The 25,844-nt window shown below is 32.3% G+C and overlaps 1 protein-coding gene across 1 annotated transcript in view; it reads left to right on the top strand.

The window, feature by feature from the left end:
- LOC129975206 (phospholipid-transporting ATPase ID-like) overlaps window positions 1-25,844 on the top strand; it is a 147,494-nt gene that overhangs the window by 68,987 nt on the left and 52,663 nt on the right. Inside the window, exons 3-6 of the mRNA XM_056088193.1 lie at window positions 7,517-7,575; window positions 17,397-17,510; window positions 19,677-19,775; window positions 24,922-25,056. Of these exons, the coding sequence (XP_055944168.1) occupies window positions 7,517-7,575; window positions 17,397-17,510; window positions 19,677-19,775; window positions 24,922-25,056 (407 nt within the window). The remainder of the gene's footprint in view (window positions 1-7,516; window positions 7,576-17,396; window positions 17,511-19,676; window positions 19,776-24,921; window positions 25,057-25,844) is intronic.

Below are 25,844 nucleotides of genomic sequence, written 5' to 3'. Positions count from 1 at the left end.
ATTCAATTTATCTGCTCGTATACGTAGTATAGAGAAAGGATTATAATCGTCAAAAAAATCCCGAACTCGAGATTTTGACAAATCTCCGTTTTAGAGCTCCCTTTCCCAAAACTCATTTTTGGAAAATGACCATCTCCCTGTCTGTCTGTGGCAAAGAAAACTCCAAACCGCTTTGAGCTATATTGTTGAAATTTTGCATACGAACTTTTCACCAAATTTGCAGGTTTCTATCACCTTTCGATTAAAATCTGTTCGGAGTAAGGCCGGTTGTTCGAATATAAGTTAACGTTGTAATTACAAAATGAGGATAGCTAGATAGATAGATAGATAAAATTCCGTGCATAGATTCGACATCTAAAGTGTAGACTCCTGTCAAAGTTTGAGCCACATCCAACCACGGGTTGACCTGTCTGCAGATCTGTTCTTTCAGAAACAAGTAAATGCGATCATTCTAAAACGCAGTGACTTAAATATATCAAATTTGGTGTGGGATTTTGTGACTTCAAGTGCAGTTTTGTGTCATATTTTTGTTTCAATCGGTTGAGCAAAACACATTTAAAACACAAAATTCGATTTTCGGATGTTATTAATAACATGTCAGGGATTAATCGCCAAAGATGGCGCGATAGATTCAGTAAAAGTATTAAATTCACGCCAAAAGTTAATATTTCGTAACCACTATACGCCAATGCCATGCAAAATATTCTCTGTTACGACAAGTTTATTAGAGAGTATGCGAGAAAATTTCGGGGTGACGTTAGTTTTTTCTGTATCGAGGACGTTTAGAATTTATTTTTTTAAATCTGGAATCTTTTTACAATAAAAATGTGTTAGATTAGCCATACACATGGATGATCGCATAACATGATCAAAATCATGTATCATGATTTTAGAATTAGGTTCATGATTTTAGAATTAGAACTTTTAGAAGATAGAAGACGTAACTGAAAATGAAGATTAATAGGAAATACAAGAATTATGGCCCAATTTCTATTAGGTATGAGATTTGGAAATTCTTCTGAAAAATTTCATGTCACGTTACATAAGATCAGAAAACTATATAAGACGCAATAGTCATATGAGGAACCAATTTTTTTCTCTAAATTTGTATTCTCAGAGCATTATTATTGTTTTCTAATTAGGGATTTCATGTCTACCAATGTTATGAGTTTTTACAGGTGCTGTTTATTTTCTATGCCTCAGCTGCGTTTTGTAGTACTTTGAGTTTATTTGGCATGTTGCACTATCCATCTTGATACACATGTTTCAGCACACACAAACCGAACAATTTCCACAACAATATGCTTTATATAATTTTTAATATTTTAGACATCGGTAAATTGGAAAGGTTCTAAGGTGTACTTGAGCTTGGGGCTCATACGGAATCAAAAGAAGGGACAAAAGTACACATTCAAAAAAAGTGGAAGACAGGCAGATCTCTTTAACTGCGAAATTAAGATTTCAGAGATTAAAATAAGTTTCTTTTAAGTTGCTAATGAATTTTTGTGCATGAATAATTATGAAAATATGTCATAAAGATTTTAATAGTCAAATTCTTGCTCTGAAAATTCATACACTTCGATTATGCTTTAATTTTAAATTGAAAATAAAATAATTCTAATAGCGTATTAATGAATGATTATGTATAATGTATTTTAAAAAAGCATAAATTAAATTCCACAAAACAAAATCAATTTATTTTATTAGTGATTATTATACTTCTTTTACTTTTCTCTTAAAAGTTAACTGATTTTTTATAACTTCTTTGTAATTGATTTTTATTTAAATGAATCTCAATAGATGGCGCCTCAAACGTATTTATCCACTTCAATAAAATTATTAGAAATTTCCCTTCGAGTATTTAAATGCGATTTCGTTAATGCCAAACAGATGCAGATAAACCATTTATTACTTTCACATATACGATGGAAAGAGAAATTATTGTAATCGTGTAAAAACTCGATTTTAAAGAATCCCCACATTTCTAACTACTACGAAAAATTAATATTTGGAATTGCAATCACACAATTTGCAATCACAAGATCACATACCGGATGTTAATGATTTAAGCCTTTTATTTATGAGTTAATATATTTGCATGCATTCGAGCCTACAGACTGACAAACGATTAACCCTTTAACAGATTTGTTTTGAAATTTGATAATAATCTACCAAGTAGATGTAACATCTATGAACCAAATTTTACCTATTCAGCTCTTTATAAATTTATTTAAAATCTAACAGCCTAACAAATCTAACCGAAATTTATTTAAAATCTAATGAGAAAAATATATTTTTCGATCTGAGAGCAGTAAAAAAAAAAAAAAAAAAATGGAGATTCATTAAGATTTTGAGTTCGAATTTTTGGACTGTTACAATACTTTCTCTAAAATCAGCATATGAAAAAGTAATATCTGGATAGATAAAATATGGTGCATAGGTTTAGTTTCTAAAATGTAGATCCTTATAGAATTTGGAACCTAATGTATCAAGAGGTTGACTACCTGCTGGTCTGTACTTTCCCATGCATTTTCATCACGATAACTCAAAGACCGCAACGACTTTGTTAAATGAAATTTGGTACGTTATCCTGTGATACAATAGTTTTTCGGTGCCAATTTTTGATTTTAATCTATCGGAAAAAGGCTTCAGAATCCCCATTCGATTTCCTGTTACTTGTGTATTAACCGCCATCCCATGCTTAACCGCCAAAAATAGCACTTTTGCCAAAGATCGTTTTTTTATAACTATCATTCACCAATGGTATGCTTTAATAATGCGAGTTTATCGGTTTTCTTTACGATATTACAAAGCACAAATGTATCATGCGCGGGATGTAAAAATAATTCTTTGTATGGCCGTAGCCTTCTTGGTCTTAACCAAAGTTAATAATTTTATGCATGGATAGGTGATTATATCTTTATTAAAGAGTCTGCGAGAAAGTTTCGAGAAGACAACTCCGTTTGAATTTATCGAAAAAAAAATTACCAAAATGTCTATTTGATTTTTATTTATTTATTTATTCATTTATTATTATTATTATTCTACGAATTACAAAACAAATGATATCGCACTGGTATACGTTAGAGTCGAACGGTTAGAAGGGGTTGGAAAAACATTCTCGCGTTCTAACTTTGTCGTGAATTTTGGGGTTTTTTGCCTCTTTCTCCCATCTTTCGCGAAAAAATTCGATTTCCACGAAATCTTTTAAGAGCCTAAAAAAAAAGATGGTGTGATGTTATCTAAATATAGAACAGTCCCTGATTCTGTGTTTGTTCTCAACACCTCGCTTCCATTTTAACACAAAGCCGCATGAATGGTCTCTTTTCTCGCATATTCTCTAATAAAGGTGACATTCCTTTCTTCTCTTCTGCATAAAATTGTGGATTTGGGACAAGATAATGAATGTCACTAGAGCTCAGATTTTTATTTTTAGAATCCCGCATATGATATTTTTGTTCTTCGTAGTATTGTAAAGAAAATCGAATATGCATTTTGAATGGCATTTTGACAACCAATGAAAATCAAAATTGAAACAAAACTGCAACTGTAGTCATACGATCACATGCCAAAATATTTCAGTCATTGCATTTTTTTTGGTAATTGCGTTTTTATGTATACGAAAAGTCACTCAACTCTTCGATGGATTTGTTTCAATACCGGATGAGAATCATCAATTAGTAAGCCAAATTGTATCTACCTTCCTCTTTGATTTCTCATATATGTAGTATAGAGAAAATACAACAATCGTCAAAAATTTGACGATTATTTAATTTTTTGATTATTTAAACGATTATTTAATTAATTAACTCCAGATTTTGACAAATTTCTACGTTTTTGACCTCCTTGAGTTCAGAAAATGCATTTCTAGAAAATGTCCGTCCGTCCGTCTGTCTTTTGCAAAGATAAAAACGCTTTGAGCTAGATGGATGAAAATTGGTATACAGTCTTTACATAAAATTTGCAGAACTCTCTGGAATTTTGAGCAAAATCTATTCAATGAAAGTCCGTCTGTCCGGCTGTTCGAATATAAGTTAATACATTATCTACTAAACGACGAAAGCTAGATGAATAAAATTACAGACAGAATTAAAAGCTATAGTCTAAACATCTTTCAAATTTTCCGCCAAATCCAACAACGGGTTGACTATCTATCGGTTTGTACTTTCAGAAACATGTATACGCTATAATTCAAAAACTCAATGACTTAAATGTATCAAATTTGGTGGGATTTTGTGACTACAAGTGACGTTTTGTGTCAGATTCGTATTTCAATCGGTTAAGGAAAAAAAAGTATCTAAAACAGAAATTCGTTTTTTGGATACTATTAACGATGCCGGGGATTAATCGCCAAATAACTCGCCAAGGATGACACGATAGATTCAATAACAATGCTAAATGCAAGGCAAAAGCTAATATTTCGGAACTATTGTAACTCAATGCCATGTAAGGCATTCTATGGTATGAAAAGTATACTAGGGAATATGCGAGTAACTTCTGGGGAGATTATTTCCTCTGGTTACGTTTTGCAATTATTGTATTCTTTTATATGTAGGAAACCAGATAAACTTTCTTCAAATGGATTTTACTCAAACAATCGAGAATAAATTCCCGAAAAACCACATAAATATCCTATGAATGGATATCATTCAGAATTTCATAGAATCTACAAATTTAGTCGCAATTCCCCATACCAAATTTCAGTCATCTAGCTCAATGTTTTATTTGAGTTATTACCGTATTCATAAACATGAGATAGACAGATTTATTGATTAACAGGTTCATACTAAATATGCGTTTAGTAGATAAAAGTAGGTCTGAAATGTTAAGGTTTGCCAAAATCTCGATATCAATTTTTTTTTATTATTATTATTATTACAATGCTCTATTTCTGTGTACTTCGTATGTCAGAAAGCAAAGATATGATATTGTTGTAAAAATATTAAACAAAATAATCTATGCCTGTAAAAATGTAATTTTTTAAGCAGTTTCGTGGCCGAAGAGAGCGGACACATGAAATTTTAAAGCTCGATTTATTCCATCCTGGGATGCATAAATTATGTGCCGGCGTCCTGGCATAGGGGTAGCGCGTCTTCCCCGTGATTTGGGCGTCCTGGGTTCAAGTCCCGGTTTGGGCATGGTTGTTCTTCCGTTGTTCTATCTGTGAGATGTGTGAATGTGCCCTCCTGTAAAAAGGGGTTGTGCAAGCGAATGAGTGATGCGTAAGTAGCAAAGTCGTACTCTTGGCCCTAGTTGGCTCTACTAAAAAAAAAAAAAAAAAACAAGAGACGCTCCCCCACCTGCTTAAAATCGCTGTCTTCGTAACAGCGGGCTTGTCCGTGGCAAGTGCCATAAGAAACAACAACAACAAAAATTATGTGTAAGAAAGAAGTGGCGATGAAACTGACGTCCGTTCACATCGCGATACATGTGCAAAAGAGCGAAAGAGACCGAAATATTTTTCCCCAGTGATTTTATACTATGAGATTCTGATAGGGATTCTTTGATACATGTAGATTTAAAAAAGATCTTTTAAAAGAATATTGCCAAGTATTAAAGACTTTTATCCCTTCACTCGAAGCGAGAGAACCGCTGATTTTACAGTTTTCTAGAACGCGTGTAGCATTTATTGAAGAAATAGGAACTGGATCAGGAAATAAGAAGCGATTTTAGAATGAAGTTAATGGGGGTTAAATAAGGATAAAAATTAGGAAATTAATGAAGTTTAAATTAGATTTAAAATTATCATTACATTCACACAAGAAGTATTCCTGAGATTTCTACTGAATTTTCATATTCAGCCCGTCTGCATAGAATCGCCGTCACTTCTTCCGAAGACGTGACGCATCGACCTCGGTGACGTCACAGACGCGGTTGACAGTGAAATACTTTCACTCACTGTCGCTTCTTCAAATATTGACGATGGTTTCGTGTGACGATTGCGTAACCTTGCCTGCTCGAAGGTCGATGAACGATATGCCGGCCAGAGTGGGCGCTGCGGAATCGCAATGACTCCAAAGGATGGTCGTTTAGCAGCATTCATAATGTGCTTTCGAATTTTTTCCGGCTCATTTCATTTTTGTTTTCAACTGTTTGAATGTCGGCATTGGATTCGTTTTTACGTCGGGTATAGGTAGTAGTCAAAAGGGGATTAAACTCACCAGGAGTCCTTAGGGCAATGCAAATCTAGGGACTATTAATTCCAAAAACAGAATTCTTTATTAATTTTAATTTAATTTATATATAAGCATTTTTCAGTATCAAATTTTGAGAAACTGAAAACAATACATTAAATAGTTGAACATTTTCAAAAAAAGTTCGTTTAGTAATTGTAACGATAATTTACTATGGCAACGATCTAAATTCTATATAATTACAGGGTCAGAGGTTTTTCAGTGTTATAAAGTAAGATTATTTTTTAAAGAATTATAATAAAATGTAATATGAAACGTACAAAAAAATTAATTTCGAATGTTATTAAAATTACCCAAACCAACTACTCCGACCCGCCGGAAGGCACACGAGAAAACTTGAATGACCGAACCGCCGCAACAGCAACATTGGCGGGAACTGTGGTTGAGTCCTAAGGGCCATCACCGGCCACGGCACAACCCTTCCCTAAGGAAGTACGTCGTGTCATCGATAGGAGGAGCCAGGCCCTCCACCTTTTCATGTATCCACAAGGGTGGCAAGAGCCAACGTCAGAAGCTTCTCATACTCAATTAAAAGGTGTCCCATCGTAGGACTACCCAAAGCATAAACAGTACATTAAATATGTAGGACTACATGTCCCTTATAAATGTAACGAAAGAACAAAATTATATTACTCTGAAAATACCACAGAAAAAAATTCGATGATTCGGGGTCCCCCTAAAGTTACAGACCTCGTATTAGTTGCTTATTTGATATACGGCAGTGCCCCGCCCAAACCAAGAATACAAAGTTTCATTGTGAAATTGGAATGTAGGAGTCTAACAACATCATCATTTAAAATTATGAAATTTCAAAATCCTTTTGCCTTAACCAAAATCTGTGAACAGGGTAGTTATGAAATTTCAAAATCCTTTTGCCTTAACCAAAATCTGTGAACAGGGTAGTTATGAAATTTCAAAATCCTTTTGCCTTAACCAAAATCTGTGAACAGGGTAATTATGAAATTATCACGGGCTTTATATAAGTTGAAAAAGGTTAATTACACAATTGAAAAAGGGGGAGCAGGGCTAGATTAACAAAAAGACAAAGTAGGGAGGTGTCTAGAGGCTCTGAAGCTGTAAAGGGTCCGTGACCTCGAGATTTCTTTTCTTTTGTGTGTGTTGTTTTTAGAGAAATATAAATTACAAGAGCCGTATACTGGAATTCGTCAAATAAAATGAAGTGTGGTTAAAATTTTTGAGCTTTGTATTAACAGCGTTTTTAAACAATTATCTATATGTCATTCTAAACAATTTTTTCTTCATTCAGAGTTCATGTTCATTTTGATTTTTTTTTCCTTAAATATGATTATTTCATTTTCTAGAGACGGAGAGACGAGTACGGGCCAACGATCCCGACTTCAACGCTCAGTTCAAGTATGCCGTAAGTACTCAGCTTCCAACTTCCCATTTGCACTCCACTTTCTTGCAGACTCAAAATTAACTTCACCCATGGGCACCTCAGCAATCTTGCATGGGATTAGTGCCCTGGTGTGTGTAGCTTTTACTAACCACACAGTTTTTTAAATGAATGATCTACCAATTTGGACATCTCCCGAATTTATATATGCGACTGATGCTTCAAAATCTTGATAGTAAATTTTCTTGTATAAATATATTTCATTATATAATGCATTTACATTACAATAGAATAGGATATGCAAGTTCAATACAACGTTCTTCATATGCGGTAGCGTAGTGAGGTGTGAACAAGAGAGGGAGGGATATTATATACGATTTGTGGATCAGTCTTTAAAATTTAGAATTTTTAAAATTTAGAAAGAATGGAATTTTTTTAATTCTGTCATTCACGAATATATTAATATCGATTAAGATAAATAAATTAGATTAATATTTAAATGAAATTACTTTAATATAGATTTCAATTAAGATATTAAAGACGAGCATATTAAATCAATAATGTTTCTCGTTCAACCCTTTGATTTGTGAATTTTTTTAACCTTCTAATTAGATTACCCATCCTGAATATTTATTATTATTATATCAATTATATTAGAAAAAACACCTAAGATGTTTAAGCGTGTCTAAGTAGTTTTTATTTTTTTAATTAGTACTTATTTTGATTTAAATACAAATTCAAATATTTAAAAAATTGTAATATACATTAATTTTGACTCAAATGCAAATGATGATATGATTTTCTTAGTCATCTAGATTTTTTAAAAAGAAAAACCAAAGAATTATCTGCCTCAGCCCTAACTACTGTTCCGATTTCATCATTTTTTTTATTTATTCCTTATGAAAACTCGTGAGGCCAAAATATATAATCAACAGTTTCTTGTTCTCCATCACGCCCTATGTTCCAAAGAAGTCCCGAAAACTCCCTGAACATTCTTTACTGTCAACCCAACCATTGTACTGATTTCGCCAATTTTTATTTCATAGGAAAGATGAATTATCGCTATATATACTATTGATATGGTAGCTTCCCTTTCACCCCTCTCCTCTATTTCCAAACAGTATCGCTGTATAAAATTTTGCCGGTGCCCCATCCTCAATAAAGAGAGAGATTTCACCAATTAATTTAACCATTTCGTGTGCTTAGTTAACCAATCATAATGGTCTATGTTTATCGTGTGAGTATAACTAGATGTGATAAGACGTAATTCCTCAAAATTGCTTGACGTGACTAAATTCATGTTATTAATATGATGGAGGAATAGATGGTCACCGAAGACGGTTATTTTTTTAAACATTTTTATTAAATTGTGTTTTATAGCCTTATTTACTTTCTAGATATTATAATCAGTGGCTTAACAACGAGAATTGGCAAAGGGATGTGTGTATACATGTCCCGTATAACAAAGAGCACCATGATTTATGTTTATCTTACATAAACAACAAAATATGATAAGGGAGGGAAGAAATAATAACATGCCCCGTGCGTTTCCTACCATCGTTACGCCTATGATTATAATTAAGAGAAATCAATTTAAATTATAAAAAAATCTAATACGATTTTACTCTTTGTGTAGGAAACTCTATTTCAAAATCCTTGCCTACCTACTTTAAATTCAACTCTGGCACTCCATCACACTTGAACTTAAAGGGTGAAACGATAAAGTATTTCGTGAAAAACCCGCAAGTGGGTACGATTTTCGCCCACACCATCGTGTCCGGCCCAGGCAACCAGTCACCCCACCAGACGAATGCGAGCCGGATTCCGTGAATTCTAATAGTAGGAAATGCCGCAGATTCCGCGGGTCATCCAAATAGACCGGTTCCTTCGCTTGGCCTTCCAAGGACACAGCATTTAGATAACTAGCTCGCTTTTGTCTTTTTCTTTAAATTCTCATCTTATTTTTCTCCATTGGCAGGAACTCCGCTGTGACCTCCGCGTCCGCTGCTAGGTGTGCGCAAGACGAGATGCAGGTTGTTTTCGTTTCGATCGCGACTGCACGTTGATCTTTTGAATGGACGTGATGACGACTTCTTTTTTTGCTCACATACCACTTTTTGGGTTGAGTGTTCTTAAATCAACAGGTCCTTCAAAATAAGACGGCGTATTTTGGTATTAATGTAGAAAGTAATGTGATCAGGTTTTCTGATCTGTGTTTTAGGAAGTTCAGAAGTGCTATCTGCTCCAGGTGGTGCATTGCGGTTTCAGGCACTGCACGTTATGAGGTCATTCTTTTTTCTATTGGAACAGTGGTGTTGCAAAGCAGTGGCGTTCTTGGTATTTTGTGGTTCGATGAAGTATATATTATGAAGACATTCTTTTTTCGTAAAATGTCAATTTAATTTCGCATGTCACAAGCTTTTAACTGAATCCACTTGTTGTCGATTTAATTTTTTTTTATTTTTGTAACTTTGCGAAAATAAATGTTTTTGTTCATTTTTAGCATGTATATCAAAATAAAGTAAGTCTAAGATGTTTCTTTAAAAAAATAAATCACCATTATTAGTTAATGATGTTCTTTGCTTGCCAAAAAGCATTGAATTATTATGATAAATAACTAGAAAATTCGAAGTTACAAATAAATATAGCATTAAAAATTATATTATTTCACCAGCTCTGTTGAGTTATAATATAATAAATTAAATGAATAAGTCAAAATCAAATATGCTTTTTAAAAATTACCTTTTTGTTCTTTAATTTAAATAACGGTGCTTTTAATAATAATCATTCTTAACAAATATTGTCCTAATCTATACTACTATTATAAATGTGGATGGATGGATGGATGTTTGTTAGTCAATCACGCCAGAACGGCTGAACAGAATTGGATGAAATTTAGCTGAGAGATAGATTATAGTCTGGAATAGGATATAGGCTATTATTTGTTCCGTTTAATGGATTGGTTAATTGTTTATTAATTAAAAACTAACTTTACCCCCAAAAATCGACAAATGAGTAAAGCTTCAGGCTTCCCCCCCCACACACACACACGCCAATGAGATTAGGCTTAACATGATTTTGACTATTGTTACAAAAAATTCTGTTTATTTTCTTAGTGTTCGATACATTTAAAATTAAACTTTGTTAATTAGTCGAACATTCGCATTCATTCTGAAGTACTTTTGAGTAAAAATAAAACAGAATAAAGGAAATTAAAAATTTATAATCTATATTGCGTGACCCCAACTAGTGAAAATTCATACATTTGTGTTGCCCCAATTAGCGTTGAAAAAACACGCATGCGCAGGAGTAACAAAAGCCATTGATGCCATAAATTCCAATCTATTTCCACGCGTACAAAGTCGCGGATAAAAGCTAGTATTTTATAAATAATTGAAAACTGCATTTTTTATAAATTTATTTGTAGGATGTTAAAATTTTTTTATTGAACTCTCAATGGCCTAGGCATTTCTTAGTTACAAAACCGCCACAGCTAGTGATAGCTTTGGCATCCGTAGCCTAATAGGTGTTTTTTTTTTTTTTTTTTCCGAATCTCTTCGTCATTCAAGGCATGTAAAAAATAAATAGCGCGTAACGCACGATACAAATTTATGTTTTTGTGATTTAAGTTACTGAAATTTTTAATTGACTGTGGCCTAGGTTTAATGGCCTAGGTTGTTGCCTTATTAGAAATCCGCCCCAACTAATGACCGTAATTGGCATCTGCAGCATAAGACTTTTTCGGGCTTTTACGTCATTAGAAGCCTGGACAGAGTATATAGCACCTGATACATGATATAAATTTATCTGTTTATAAACTAGATTACTGATATCTTTAATTGATCTTTCAGTGGTCTAGGTAACTGCCTTGTTTGCCTAGTAAGAAAGCAGCCACGATTAATGACAGTAATTGGCATCCGGATTATAATAGGTCGGTTTCGAACCCTTTCCCCATTAATGGCTCCTGAAGGGTAAATGGGGCCTTAATGCATTTTGTATTCTTATCATATTTGACGTAAATGCACGAATCCCTTATTTCTATGACAACATGCCTTTCTTGTCATTTACACTTATAAAATTACTGATGATGTCTAGGAGAGGAAAAACAAATTATCTCATTAATTCCACCTACCCTAACTATGTTATTATAATTTATTACACATGATTACTGTAATACAATATTTCTCTGAATTCAATAAAAAAGCCTTATATGACGTCTTTGAATATAATCTTTACTTCCAAGCTCTACATCGCCAACTAGCGTGGAGGGGGCCTATTTATTGCCGGGTGACTAATCAAAATTCTAATACAGCTCACGTATGCATTTAATAAATAACGGACGAATAATTCGAATCTTCAGTGAGCAATATATTTATAGGAAATATTTTTATCCTGAGTAGTGACAGAGCAACGAAGAGGATGCAAAAGTCTCGGACATTAGATTTAGGAGGAGCTATGAGGATAAGGCATTAATGCTCTGATGTCACTTTTTAATACCAAATATGATGAGAAAACTAAAGAAAAAAAAACATGTTACAGAATTTTATTCCTCCAGATGGCGCTGATGAGCGTCATCTGATATTGGGTGTAAGCTTTCCCTCATTTGTGTGGAAGGTAACGGAATAGACAAGGATAGAAGGCGCCGGAGAAGCCTATTCCATAACGGAATTACTGTAAATGTATGTATAATTTTAAGTAACTTGATAAATAATTGAAAAGGTAAATTTTAACTCATAAACCACTGGATCGTATATGCGACATACCATCTCCCTGTTACTATTTACTCTTGCTGAGCCAATGGTGAAGACTTCGAGAAAAACACTCATTGCATGCAATAGACTCCACTCTATTCTTTTTATGCCACTTATTCTTAGATGAGTGCAAAAAGAAGGTTGGTTGGTTTTATTGGCACAAGAGCCACTCTTGGCTATGTTGCGCCAAGAGTGCAAAAAGAAAGAGCTATTCCATAGAATGCAAGAAAGGAAATATAGAAGACTTCTATGATAAATTTCTATAAAGAAAAAAACTATCTAAGATTAATCTGAAATTGGCGATCAGTGTAAGATGACATCAGCCCGCAGATAGGCAAGGGGAATTCTGAGAAGAAAAAGCACGGATCAAATCTTCACATTCCTTTTGATCTCCAGATAAAATGAATGAAAAAAGAAAGAACTGTTCCATTTAATGCAAGAAAGGAATTTTGGGAAACTGGCGTGATAAGAATTTTGCAGCTTTCTTCATCAGCGAAACTGGCTATCAGAGTAAGGTGACATCAATCAGGCAGAGGGACAAGAAAATGTTAATCGTAAGTGAAACCAATAACGGAAATTTTGAACTCTAAGCGATGGCTGTGTCCTAAACGGCCCTGGCCGTGGTATATATACATATATACGTGGCCATAATATGTAGTGAAGGAATTTTACCGAAAGGAAATAAAAAAATGTTAAGATTAAAGAAGAAAGAGAGATGTACATATCATCCTGATCATCTGACGGTACAAATATATAAAATCAGTTCCAAAATAACACAAATGTTGATTCGTACTGATATGTCGCAGGAGATTAGAGAGATAGAGCCGACACATATGTCATATGGTCATCTGACTATAGTTCAAATGTACGAGATTTAGTCCCAAATAAACTCTATAAATTCTTTGAAATGAGACATAAACCTGATTTAATTATATGCTTAGTTAAACTGGCAACGATAGTCTGATTGCAAGATCGTGACCAGACGGACTCCGCTGAAGAACTATTGCATTAACGGGTCTGGTGCACTCTAAATACATCGGAGTAAAATGCCCCCCCCCTCCCCTCCACTGGTTTGCAGTGAAAGATATGAGAGGGAAGAGCCGACGCAGTCATTATCCTGGTCATCTGACCATGATTCGTATTTATAAGACGAATACCAAAATAATTCTGATGTTGTTTTGAAATGCGAAATTAGCATGACTAAACTGAGACAATTAAAATGTATATATGTTTATACAAAAAATTAAAACTTCGGTTTATTAACGTTTCATTGGGCATGCCTATCACATGACTTTTGAATGTTAATGTAGATCAATTGCATAAAAATATATGTAGCAGCGAAAAATAATAATAATAAATAAAAGTGAAAATGATTCTTTTATTTATTGGAATTATGAGTTATTTTTTAAAAATATATTCTCGGTAAATCGCTCCACTATAAGTTTTCGAACATTTTCACGATATTCCTATAAAAACTCAATCCCGAGATCAGCCAAGCTGCTTCCCGAAATCCGTTGGGGCATCAATAATTGGCGACCATTATTAAAATCAGCATCGATACCCTTTTAACCGCTTGGCTGGCCATCTCGGGTCGTTATAGTAACTTCCACGCTCCGCTAACGAAGTGGTCCGATTTTTACAGCCTCCATCGTGCACGGTGACTGGCTCTCGCTGGTGAGAAAAGCGACGCTAATGGCTCATTTGTTCGATGAGTCAGTCCTCTCTATAAGAGATCGTAACCGGAAATACACGAGAACTCTTCTTCAAATAAAGCACGGCGGCTCAATGGATATTGAGATAGAAATGGGCTCAAGTGGTTATTGTTGCGTAAAAGCGGTGGAGGAATCTTCACGAATGCCTTCTCTTGGATGTAAATTGATTTATGACCAATGCGCAGTGCTCCTGCGATGTGTGGCTGATGACATAATAATCTGGGTGGTTGGGGTGGATTTTTAATGTAGAATTTTTTAAAAGTTCATGTAGTTTAGAATGACATTGAACGAATTTGAAATTGCTTGTAATCTCTTCTTAATGGGAAATGAATTAATTTCTCTTCCGAAATTACCGACATTTAAACTAAAAATTATTTTTTTATATACTTTGGAAAAACATTTAATACATCCATAGATGAGTATGAATTGATTTAATAAAAATGTGTCGTGCTCCAGTTGATAATGCAGGCGCGCTGATTGAAAAAATAATTTGCCTATTAATTGAATCTCTGCTAAAAATGTTGGGCAGGTTGGATTTTCTGTCAAATTTATAAAACAGGTGCACATTTCAGAAAGAATTGTTAAATTATAAATGAATTAAAGTTCAAATTAAATGATTTAAAGTTTGATAAAAATGGATACTTAAAGTTTAAAGTTTGATTATTAAAATATAAATGAAAAAATTTCAATAAAATACCTAAAATTCAAATGATATTTTAATGTCGGAAAAGAAATCTGAATTTTACACTATTGCTATTACATTAGTGTAAATAATTGGGTTTTTTGCTCTAAGAAAAACGTTTAAATAAAAAAAATACATGAAATACTTTAATAGTTCTTGAAAATAGCTAAAAAATAAATAATATTTTATGAAAGTGATTATAATTTATTAGATTTACAATTAGATTCTAATTTTTGATTTTTAGATTCTAAAAACATTTTTAAAATATTTGTGTATTTCGAATAACAAACTATTTAAAACTAGTGAGAGTAAATAAGTGTAAATGGCAACTATTTAAAACTAGTAGTTTCTCCTATTTTTGATCGTTTATTCCCTAATAAAGATGTCATACCCCCCATCCTCTCTCGCATAAAAATTATGGACATTAAACAAGGGTATAAAAACTAATATATATTAGATTTTTATTCTCAGATCCCTACGTTTTGGGCTTCTTTGTATAATCCGAGGGCGGTTTTAAATATTTTGTCGTCCAGGCAGTGCTCATCCCAAGACTCTATTTCGCAAGATGGGCAATTTTGTTTCACATTTCAACACATTTTTAACATGTTAATGATTTTTTTAAGTTTAATAATTTTTTTTTACTTTATTAACTTTGTGAATTTGTTTTTATTGATATATTATGACTCCAGACTACCTGGTATCTAGGTTTGTATGCAATATCGGAGCAGACGTTTGGTTTTGTAAACATTCTTATAGTTAAGTATACGTAATGGCATATTTTGAAACCTGACCAATTATATAAATCTAACTTGATCAATCTGACAAAGTATTAATATTATTGTAATATTTTATCAGCCCTAGAATTCATATTTTAGACAAATTTATTTATTGGGCAATTAAAAAAATCACTTTTTTAATCGATTTAGTTTTTTATGTTTTTTTTGGGGGGGGGAGGAAGGTTGTCAACCATCTGAATTCAAAATTTGATGAAAAATTATAATTTTAGTGACAATACCATATGTCAAATTTCATTTATCTAAATTGGTTATATATTTAATTTATTATAAATTTCATTTATCTTATCACTTTATCATTTTTCAGTTATCCTGTTTGCATATATGCGAATTTATATATTGTCAGACAGTCAATTTTTGGCGAATTTGATTCAAAATTTCATACAGATCTGTATTTTAAATATTTAAACTTTTTACCAAATTTTTTCTTTTAAAAATCTAGCTTTTTTATGTTTTGTAGTTACCATGTCCATTTGCTCTAAGAGAAACTCTCTGTGCATGGATTTAATTTAAAATTTCATTGAATGTACACATTTCGAGTAGAGATCGTATACCAAATTTCATAGCGTAAAAGTGACTAGCTCAATCCGATTTTAAATATTCGTTGAATAAAACGTCGTCTTCTATTATCCAGCAGGTTGCGTTTATTTCACAGTACAACCCAATGAAGATTTTCATAATAATATTTGCAACTAGCTGCCTTTGGGACCAGTGTTCATCGAAAATATTAGTTAAATTTTAGTTAAATCGTCTAGATGTAATTTCATGTTCATGTTTCCACCAAACAGTCAAACAATAAAACCATGTTATTTCAACGGTGCTCCATACGTTCTGTTCGTAGAGACCAGCTCTGTGATATCTTAGCGCTATTAAAAATGCAAAATTTCTTCGATTTTCTAAATTTTTTCTACATTGTAACTGTAGTTTTTTATTTGTCTCATAAACTATACAAATATTAAGCAGGTTTCCTTCTTTGACTTTCAACAATGGAAGAAAATCACGTGATTAATTATTGGATAGATCAATGAAAACGTTTGAACTTCAGGGCAACAAAGTAATCTATCGTTAGAATAAATAAATGCTAAAATTTAGCAAAAAATTACACTATTATTAAATTCGTGTAATTAAAAAAGTGTATATATTTTAATTTTGAAACTGTGTATTGAAAATATTTCTTGCAGTAATATTTTTGTGAGTTATTGCGGAAAAGCGCCAAAATATAGTTTAATTTTTAATTAAAATATTTTAATTTAAAATTTCAAAAATTATTAATAAGAATAGAAATTGAAATGAAACTCAAATCGTTTTCATTGTTGCTATCAATATTTCACCTTAGCACCATTGTTGATGATAATTATATAAATGATATATTTTCATGTTGAGTTTATTTTAATATAAGGCATGCTTTCAATAAATTTTTTGAAATTTTGTAGTATTTAATTTGTAGGTTTACTTTAAACTAAGCCATGGTGAAAACATTTTAAACTCCTTAATAATACTTTCGGAAGTTGTGGCAGAAAAAATTCAAAATCCAGGTTAATTTTAACTTATTAAAATCCTAAGTGAAATGTGAAAGAAAAAAAAAAAGTATCACTCCGAGTGGCTCATTTCCACCTTCCAAGGTGTACCAAATTTGTGCCAAAATATGTGCCAAATTTGTCAATTCAAGCCCAAACCGTCTGCCTATAGCGCGCCATCACATAGACACACATTTTATCTTTACTAGCAGTAGAAATAGCGAATTACACATCTAAAATTGAAAAAAATAATTTATGAAAATAAAAAAATAAAAAAAAATGTTTTGTGGCTGTAATGAAAGTGTGTTTTTGAAAACGGTTTTTACTGAATTTTTTATTTTGTTGTTCCAAATTTCATTACAAATAATACATTTTCCGCTCTTTTTCAGAATAATTTCATCAAGACATCCAAGTACAGCTTGGTTACTTTTGTGCCTCAAAATTTGTTTGAACAGTTCCAGCGGCTGGCGAACTTCTATTTTCTTTGCCTCCTCGTCCTTCAGGTGAAATATGTTTTCTTTTTAATAAATGTAGTTGTGTATTTTTAACCTCATGTTTTGGGCGAACAATAGTTACGAAATAGCTTATAAGCATGCTATTTTTGGCAGTTATTTTCAGTAAGTTGAGTAGGACCTGCATCCGTGCATACGGCTCAGGGAAACAATAGTTACGAAATATTGATCTTTAGCATGTTTTTACAGAGTTTTACTGTATCGAATTGCGGATTTTTTTTTAATTTTTGGCATGTGCTAATCCGCCTACCTGGTTTGCGGTTAATACACAAGTATCTGAAAATCGAATATGTGTTTAGGAAACAACTTTTCCATCATTTGAAAGCAAAATTTGACATAAAACTGCAATTGCAGTTGCAAAATCATGTCAAATTTAAAATGTTTAATTTGTCACTGCGTTTTTAAGGTATCGCAGTCAGTTTATTATGTGTTGTTTACATGCTTGTGGTTAGTACAGATCAACAGGCAGGCAACCTCTGGGAAAATATGGTTACAAATTTGATGTATTTCTAAGCTTTAGATGCTAAAACTATGCAACAAATTTTATGTATCCGTTTTTTGCGCTTTGTGGTTATTGGGCTTATTTATATCCAGACACTAGAAAGATATACTTCATCTGAATAGATATCTCTAAAATTTTAATAGAAATCTGCAAACGTGGATTAGAAACCACACGCTAAATTTCATCCAGAGAGCTCAATTTGAACCTTTTGAATCGAATTTGAACCTTTTGATGTTTGAGGTAAGTTCTCAAACTTGTATCTTTCATACTTGAGAAAATAAAAAAGAAAGAAAACGGGCTCTAGATACGACGGTTTCCTTTTTAAAACGTAGCTCGAAACGAAATATTGTTATATTCAGTAGCTACATATGGTTTGGAGCGCAATATTGCGGAATGTATCAAGATATATTGTTCTGCGTTTCATAACAGACTTGGCTTCAATATTTTATGTTTTAAAATGACTTGGATGGAATATTCTGCGTTGTGGTTATTGCATTCTATACTAGCCGCCACTGGCGACTAGCTGATTCGTCTGATACACTGATTGTATATTATACCAAATTTGATGTTCATAATTCTCTTATCAAAGTATTTCAAACATCAAAATTGTGACCGGCATTAAAGCCAGCCTATTTTAATAGTCCTTTGTTTCTATACATATATAAACATTCATAATGAATTCAAGTCCCATCACATACTGGCGCCATTAAACATTTAGTGTTTAATTTTAGTGAAACAGATTGTCGGTTAATCTATTTCAAATTGCGTATTGTGTTTTGCAGTATGTCATTTCATTTTGATTCCTCAAGTAAACTGTGCAGATAATTGAGAGAATCTTTCTTCCTTAATTTTCAACAGTGAAAGAGAATCAAGCGATTAAACATCTAACGAAGCCATAAAAAAATGGGTTAAATTACAATGCAAAAATGAAATCTGTTGTTGAAAATTGTGCATGTTATGATATTTTAATTTACATGTTGTGTTATTTTTAAGTTGTTGGAGTAGCAGGAGATAAAGTTGAATGGCAGTTTTAACAAATATCATTAAAAAGACTTTTTTTGTTTTTAATTTTAAGATGGTATAAAAATCTCATATGTGCAATAAGATTTTCTGGAGTTATCTCAGAAAATACGAAACTGTCGTTTAATTTTTAATTAATTGAAATTCTAACTAATATTTCCTGTGGTAATTCCAGGTCAAACAGTCTTTCCTGTGAAGCACAACAAATGCGTAGATATTAGAAGATTCTCGAAGGATAGCGGCGTTTTGCTCAAAATATACATCGCCGAGATTTACACTATTCTCAAAACTCTACATCATATTTCAATATCATAATTAATAAAACACTCAAAAGCCAACTGTAATTTCTTCACTTTATTCACCGATACACCACAGTCTCACGTCAAACTCAAGTTCATACATAATCTTCGTTTTTGAAGTCACACTTAATGTCAGGTTAGTGACAGCAACGCTATTTTAAATACTATAGCAAAGCATAGCAAAGGGATAGTCTGCAATTGATAATTGATCAATTTAAGTTGTTATAATAGTTATTGTTGTACCTTTGAATTTATATCTTTTGTATTGTGAAAACTCATTGTTAATAATTCCCCCGAATCAAATTTCTACGAGTAATATTCCTTTCTTTTTGACAGCTGATACCTCAGATATCGTCCCTAACAGCCGTAACTACAGCCGTGCCTCTTGCCGTTGTATTGACGGTGACAGCCCTCAAAGATGCCATAGACGATTTTGTAAGTAGATAGAGAACCACTATCGATATTCATTGTAACAGTGTGAAAAATGTATTTTAGTTTGTCATGGAATATGTTATTACGATGATTAACTTCCTAGAAATGGAGTCTCCATTTTGTCATTTGAATAAATTTTCCCTGATCTATTAGTAGTTACAGGGAGACATGCATACAAAATATTTGTTATAAATGTATTACTCCTAGGTATGTAATTATATTCGGGGGGGAATTTTTTTGAAAAACATTCGAAAACTGTTGTATATTCCAATATTTACATAAAAAGATTGAAGAAAAAACTCTATGGAAACAAAATATACCACTTAAGTGCCAAAAGTTTTTTTAAAAATTGGAAAGAATGTTTTGCTAAACAGAAGTATAAAGCAAAAATTTTCTAATTTAGAAATTTGTCAAATCATTTGCTTAAAATTTTGCAGATATCTTAACCCTTTAAAGGGCCATTTTTTTCTAGTCATATTATGTTAAAATATTTTTAGGCTTGCAATTAGAATAAGAAAAGGGATTCATTTAGCTTATTAGATAAATTTTATTTGATTCATTCATTAATTTGGTTAATTATTAATTAAGTATCAAATCAAGACGCATCATTTTGTGTAAAATAAAGAACTAAAGCATCTAAGTTTCTGTCTTTATAAAAAAATTTGTCAGAACTTATGCCAGCCTACCTAAATTCATACGAAGATTGATAAATTTGGTGGGAAGCATACTTCCCACGTCCCTAGAAAGGGTTAAGGAATATATTGTTCATTTCCCGAACTAAAAACTAAGCTGTATTTCTGCCCATTCTTTAAATATTTGCCTTTAAATAACATGAAATTTTCAAATTTTTTTTCACAGTGTGAAGCATTAAGGTAACCATTAAATATTTCTAAATGAATAGATTATTTACTCTCTAGTTCAAAATCTGCAGAAATATTATACCAGATTTGAACAATCATTGTACCAAAATAATTTATTTGAACAAAAAATATGCATCAGATTTTAATTTGTGAAGTTTTCCATAAGTAAATTCTATCATATTCTATATTTGAGAAAATAGAATACAAAGACGTAAAACAGCATTAAAGCGCGTGCAAATGCAAAGAAAAAAATGAGTGTAACTTCACAAAAAATAGATCTAGAAACAAAACTCTAACTATTTTATGAAGACACTTGTTTAAACATTAAGAATATTAAATAAAAAAATTCATAATTTCGCAAAAATTAAAATCGACTTTTTAATGTAGTCGCCTATCTTAAAACTAATAGATTTTCAAATGAATTGAATAGGGTTACCATATTTCGATTTTTATCATTTGTATGCGGTGTGATCAGATATGGAAAGTAAGTATTTTAAAATGAATTCGCTGTTCTTATTGAAAATCTGGATAGAAATAATTATAGATAGATTTAGTTAATAAATCAAATTAAAGATATTACTATGCATTTTCGCTAAAGTTGGCTTACGAAAATATACAACTTTAAACTAAACAGGTAGGATGGCTTAAACAAAATTTGAATAATTTTGAATAATCTCCAATTTTTGACTTTTAAAATGATTTGAAAATACAAAATGTGATACTTTTGCTGTCATATTTTTAAATATCATTGAATACTTGTGAACTTCCTGATAAAATATTATTTACTTTCCTCTCCTCTACATAAAAATTATGAATCTTGAATAAGTTCGAGAAAGCCAGAAGTACTCAGATTTTTATTTCCAGAACCTCAATCTTGAGCCTTTCGTGTTATGTATTATAGTAAAAAAAAAACCAATTATGCATTTTGAGCACTTTTTTTCGACAATATAATTTAAATTTAAAATAGAACAACGGTTTTGGTAACGAAATCACATACAGTGGTGGCCAAAAGTGTGGACATTTTTTGAAAGTTTCATGTTTTTCAACTTTGCGTGCTTGTAGAATATATTAATTTTCACTTAAATACAAATGTTTATATATCAAATTGAAGGTAATTTAATGTAGAATTTAATAACAAAAACAGTATTACAATATCTGTATTACAAAAAAAAGTTACGCTTATTTTAGTAGAACAAACAAACACAAATCGTTTTGAATAATGACATGTTTTGTAATAAAAGCGTACTAGCCAATCACAAAACTGTTCTGAGGACCAATCAAATGTCTGTAACTATAGTTTAGATTATTTGGATGGTAAAAGAGTTATTGTTGTGGAAATATTTTGCGGAATGCATACTAGTAAAATTAAATAGAGTACTGCTGTTTTTGAATATTTTAAGTCCTTTTTTTTAATTAAACTAATTTTAAACAATGTCACCAATAAGAAGAACTGATTGGACATCTACAAAAAGAAGCCGAATTGTCATATTGAGAGAAAATGGCCTCTCTTATGCTGAAATTGCAAGACAAGTTGGTGGTTCAGTGACTTGTTCTGGTGTACGAAAGTTCTGTTTACGTTACGAGAAAACGAAATCAGTGGGATATAAGGCCAAATCAGGCCGAAAAAAATGCACAAGTGCTACTGCCGATAGAAAAATTAAACGGCTATGCCTTCAAGATAGAAAAATTTCATCAGGCCATTAGATGTGAAATGAGTGCATCGGGTATTGCAGTAAGTTCAAGAACAATAAGAAGGTTATCAGGATTTGGACTACAAGCTAGAATTCTAAGGAAAAAACCTTATTTAAATCAAAAGCAACGCGAAAAACGAGTTAAATGGGCAAAAGAACACATTAAATGGTCAGAAAATCAATGGAAGTAAGTAATCTGGAGCGATGAGACTAAAATATCGCTCTTTGGTAGCGATGGTAGAAAATACGTGAGACGTAGAGTAGGTGAAACGCTTCATCCTGATTGCATTGAAGCAACTATAAAAACAACAAATGCCATGATTTGGGCATGTATGTCTGCAGATGGTGTGCGCCGAATTGAAGTGATTGATGGCATCCTGAATTCCAAAAAAATACATCGAAACTGTCTGGAACCAAAATTGATACCTTCCATCAGGGATTTCTTCCCCAACAAAGCACCATTTATTTTTCAGCAGGATTCAGCTCCATGCCACACAGCAAAAGTATGCAAAGCATGGTTTCAAAATAAAGGCATATATGTATTGCCATGGCCAGGAAACAATCCTGATCTCAATCCAATTGAAAATTTGTGGCGACGTTTGAAAATTCTTGTACGACAAAGACGTCCATCCAATAAAAGACAATTTATTGAATCTATAATTGATTCTTGGCACCATGTTATTCCGAAAGATGAACTCTAAACACTCGTTCACTCGATGAAAATACGCTGTGTAGCTGTCAAAGAATAAGGGTTATCCTACTAAGTATTGATTGTGTAAGTATCACTTTAAAAAAATGCAAATTTAAGATACATCTTACTAAAATTAGCGCAACTTTGTTTGTAATACAGATATTGTAATACTGTTTTTGTCATTAAACCCTACATTAAATTACCTTCAATTTGATATATAAACATTTGTATTTAAGTGAAAATTAATATGTTCTACAAGCACGCAAAGTTGAAAAACATGAAACTTTCAAAAAATGTCCACACGTTTGGCCACCACTGTACCTATATGAGTTAACATGTTTCACATGCAAACAAGATCGACAGACTGTCAACATTTTGACGAATTTGGTTCAAATTTTAATACAAAACCATATATTAGATATTAAAATTATGCGCCATATTTTATTCTTCTAGCTGTTTGCATTTGGTGTCTGTTCTATTCGCATGCACTCGAAAAGACAGACAGACAGACAATTTTCTCTGAATAGATTTCGTTTAAAATCTGACGAAAATCTATAAATGTGGTGCAATGACTATAAAACAGATATCATCCGTCTAGTTTAAATTATTTTTGAGTTATCATGTTCACAGACAGACAGACATAATTCAAAAGATGTATTTTTCAAACTTGGAGTGTTCTGAAGCGCGGATATTTGTCAAAATCTATGACCCTCTTTTGGACGATTACAATATTTTCTATTACGATACAAGCAAATTGAAATATCACATTGTTAAAATATCTTTAGGTTTACAACGAGATTGGTTTTATAGTATGGGTGCCAGAATTGTCTTTTCATCGCACAGTTTGGCGATTCTGTTGCCTAAGTAGGAGTCGAAAGGAGTCAAATAATACTAACATGATGCATGCAGAATGCAATGCTTTAAAGTAATTTTGGAGTTTGTTTATGTATCTTGTATGAGACAATGTAGAATTACTTTTATAATGACGTTTCTTTCTCTCATTTATTTTGTTATTAACTCTAGTTGCTTTCTCATGTACGAAGTAAGTATTAAGAGCAAATACTTGTCAACAAATTAAAACTCGAGAATTTGACGGATCTCAAAGTTTTAAAACCTCCTTGAGTCCAAAAAACACATTTTTGGAATGATGTCTGTTGATGTCTGTCTGTCTATGAGCACGATAACTCAAAAACGTTTTGTCTAGGTAGATGAAATTTGGTATCTGATTTTTATTTTTTTTTTTAAATGTGCATTTTTATCAAATTTTGAGCGGAATCTATTAAAAGGAAGCATGTCTGTCTGACTTCCCGAATACAAATGAGCACAATACTATCGGATAGATAAAATTTGGTACATAGAATTGACATTTAAAGTGTAGATTCGTACCAGATTCACAACTAAATTTGGCAAAGAGTTAGTCATATCACTGACTCTCCGACCCACCCCAAGGCACATGGATAAATAATATTAAATGACCGGACCATCGCAACAGCAATACTGGCGGGAACTGTGGTTGAGTCCTAAGAGCCATCACCGGCCACAGTACAACCCTTCCCGAAGGAAGTACGTCCTATCATCGATGGGAGGAGCCAGACCTCCACCTTTTCATGTACCCTCCAGGGTGGTGAGAACCAACCACCATGCCGGAAGCTTCTTATTTCGAGATGCCCCCGGGGAATTGTCAAAGGGTTAATCAACAATAATTTCACGTGTATTTAATCGTAATAATAAGAAAATGCAACGCTTAAATTAGGAATTTTGATAATTCTTGTTACAAAAACTTTAGTTCTTTGTCAAATTAGGGTTTCTACTACTCGAAAATAAGGTGTCCAAAATGCTCCAATGTAAATGGAGATTAGCGATGAATTGCTGCTCAGACTTCAATTTCATTTGTGTACATATTTCAGCAACGCCATCGCAGTGACAGCCAGGTCAACAATCGGGAGTCCAAAGTGCTCCGGGAAGGCCGCCTTCTAGAGGAGAGGTGGTACAGAGTACAGGTGGGGGACATCATACGCATGGAAAACGACCAGTTCGTAGCTGTGAGTCGGCACTTTTCTTTTATCATTCTTCCTCAGAATAATGTTTTTATAGACCTTTAATTTAATAGCTGTAGGTATTTAGCATGTCATAGATTGATTAGATTCCCTCATTTAACATTGTCTCTATTTCCTGTATACATAAAATTTAGCCGTAGAAATTGCAACACTTTTCCGGTGTCGGTAGTTTTCATCTTGTCTCTAAACCTATGGCGTCATAATTTCCTGTAGCCAGAAATGTTTTTTTAATCATTTACAGCTTTGATGATTGAATGGTTTAGTTTACCGATTAAATCAGAATGGGAATGCTTCTGATTTTCTAGTACAGTACTGGTATCTTTTGTTTTATATTTCAATTTACAAAAACCAGAAAAAAATGAGAAAAGGTGGTAAATCAAATGAATATGAAAGACAAAGAAAAATGAGAATTAAGTCTGAAAGACAGTAAAAAATGAAAATTAAATCTAAAAAACGATGAAAAACGTCAATTAAATATGAAAAATAATGATAAATATGAATCAATTATGAAAGATAATGATAAATAGGAATCAATTATGAATGATAAGATAATGAAAAATGTAAATCAATTATGAAAGATAATGATAAATATGAATCAATTATGAGAGATAATAAAAAATGTAAATCAATTATGAAAGATAATGAAAAATGAAAATCAATTATGAAAGATAATGATAAATATGAATCAATTATGAGAGATAATGAAAAATGAGAATCAATTATGAAAGATAATGATAAATATGAATCAATTATGAGAGATAATGAAAAATGAG

Source organism: Argiope bruennichi, chromosome 7, assembly GCF_947563725.1.
Source record: "Argiope bruennichi chromosome 7, qqArgBrue1.1, whole genome shotgun sequence".
NCBI classification, from domain to species: Eukaryota; Metazoa; Arthropoda; class Arachnida; order Araneae; family Araneidae; genus Argiope; species Argiope bruennichi.
This window is presented reverse-complemented; position numbering and strand designations above follow the sequence as displayed.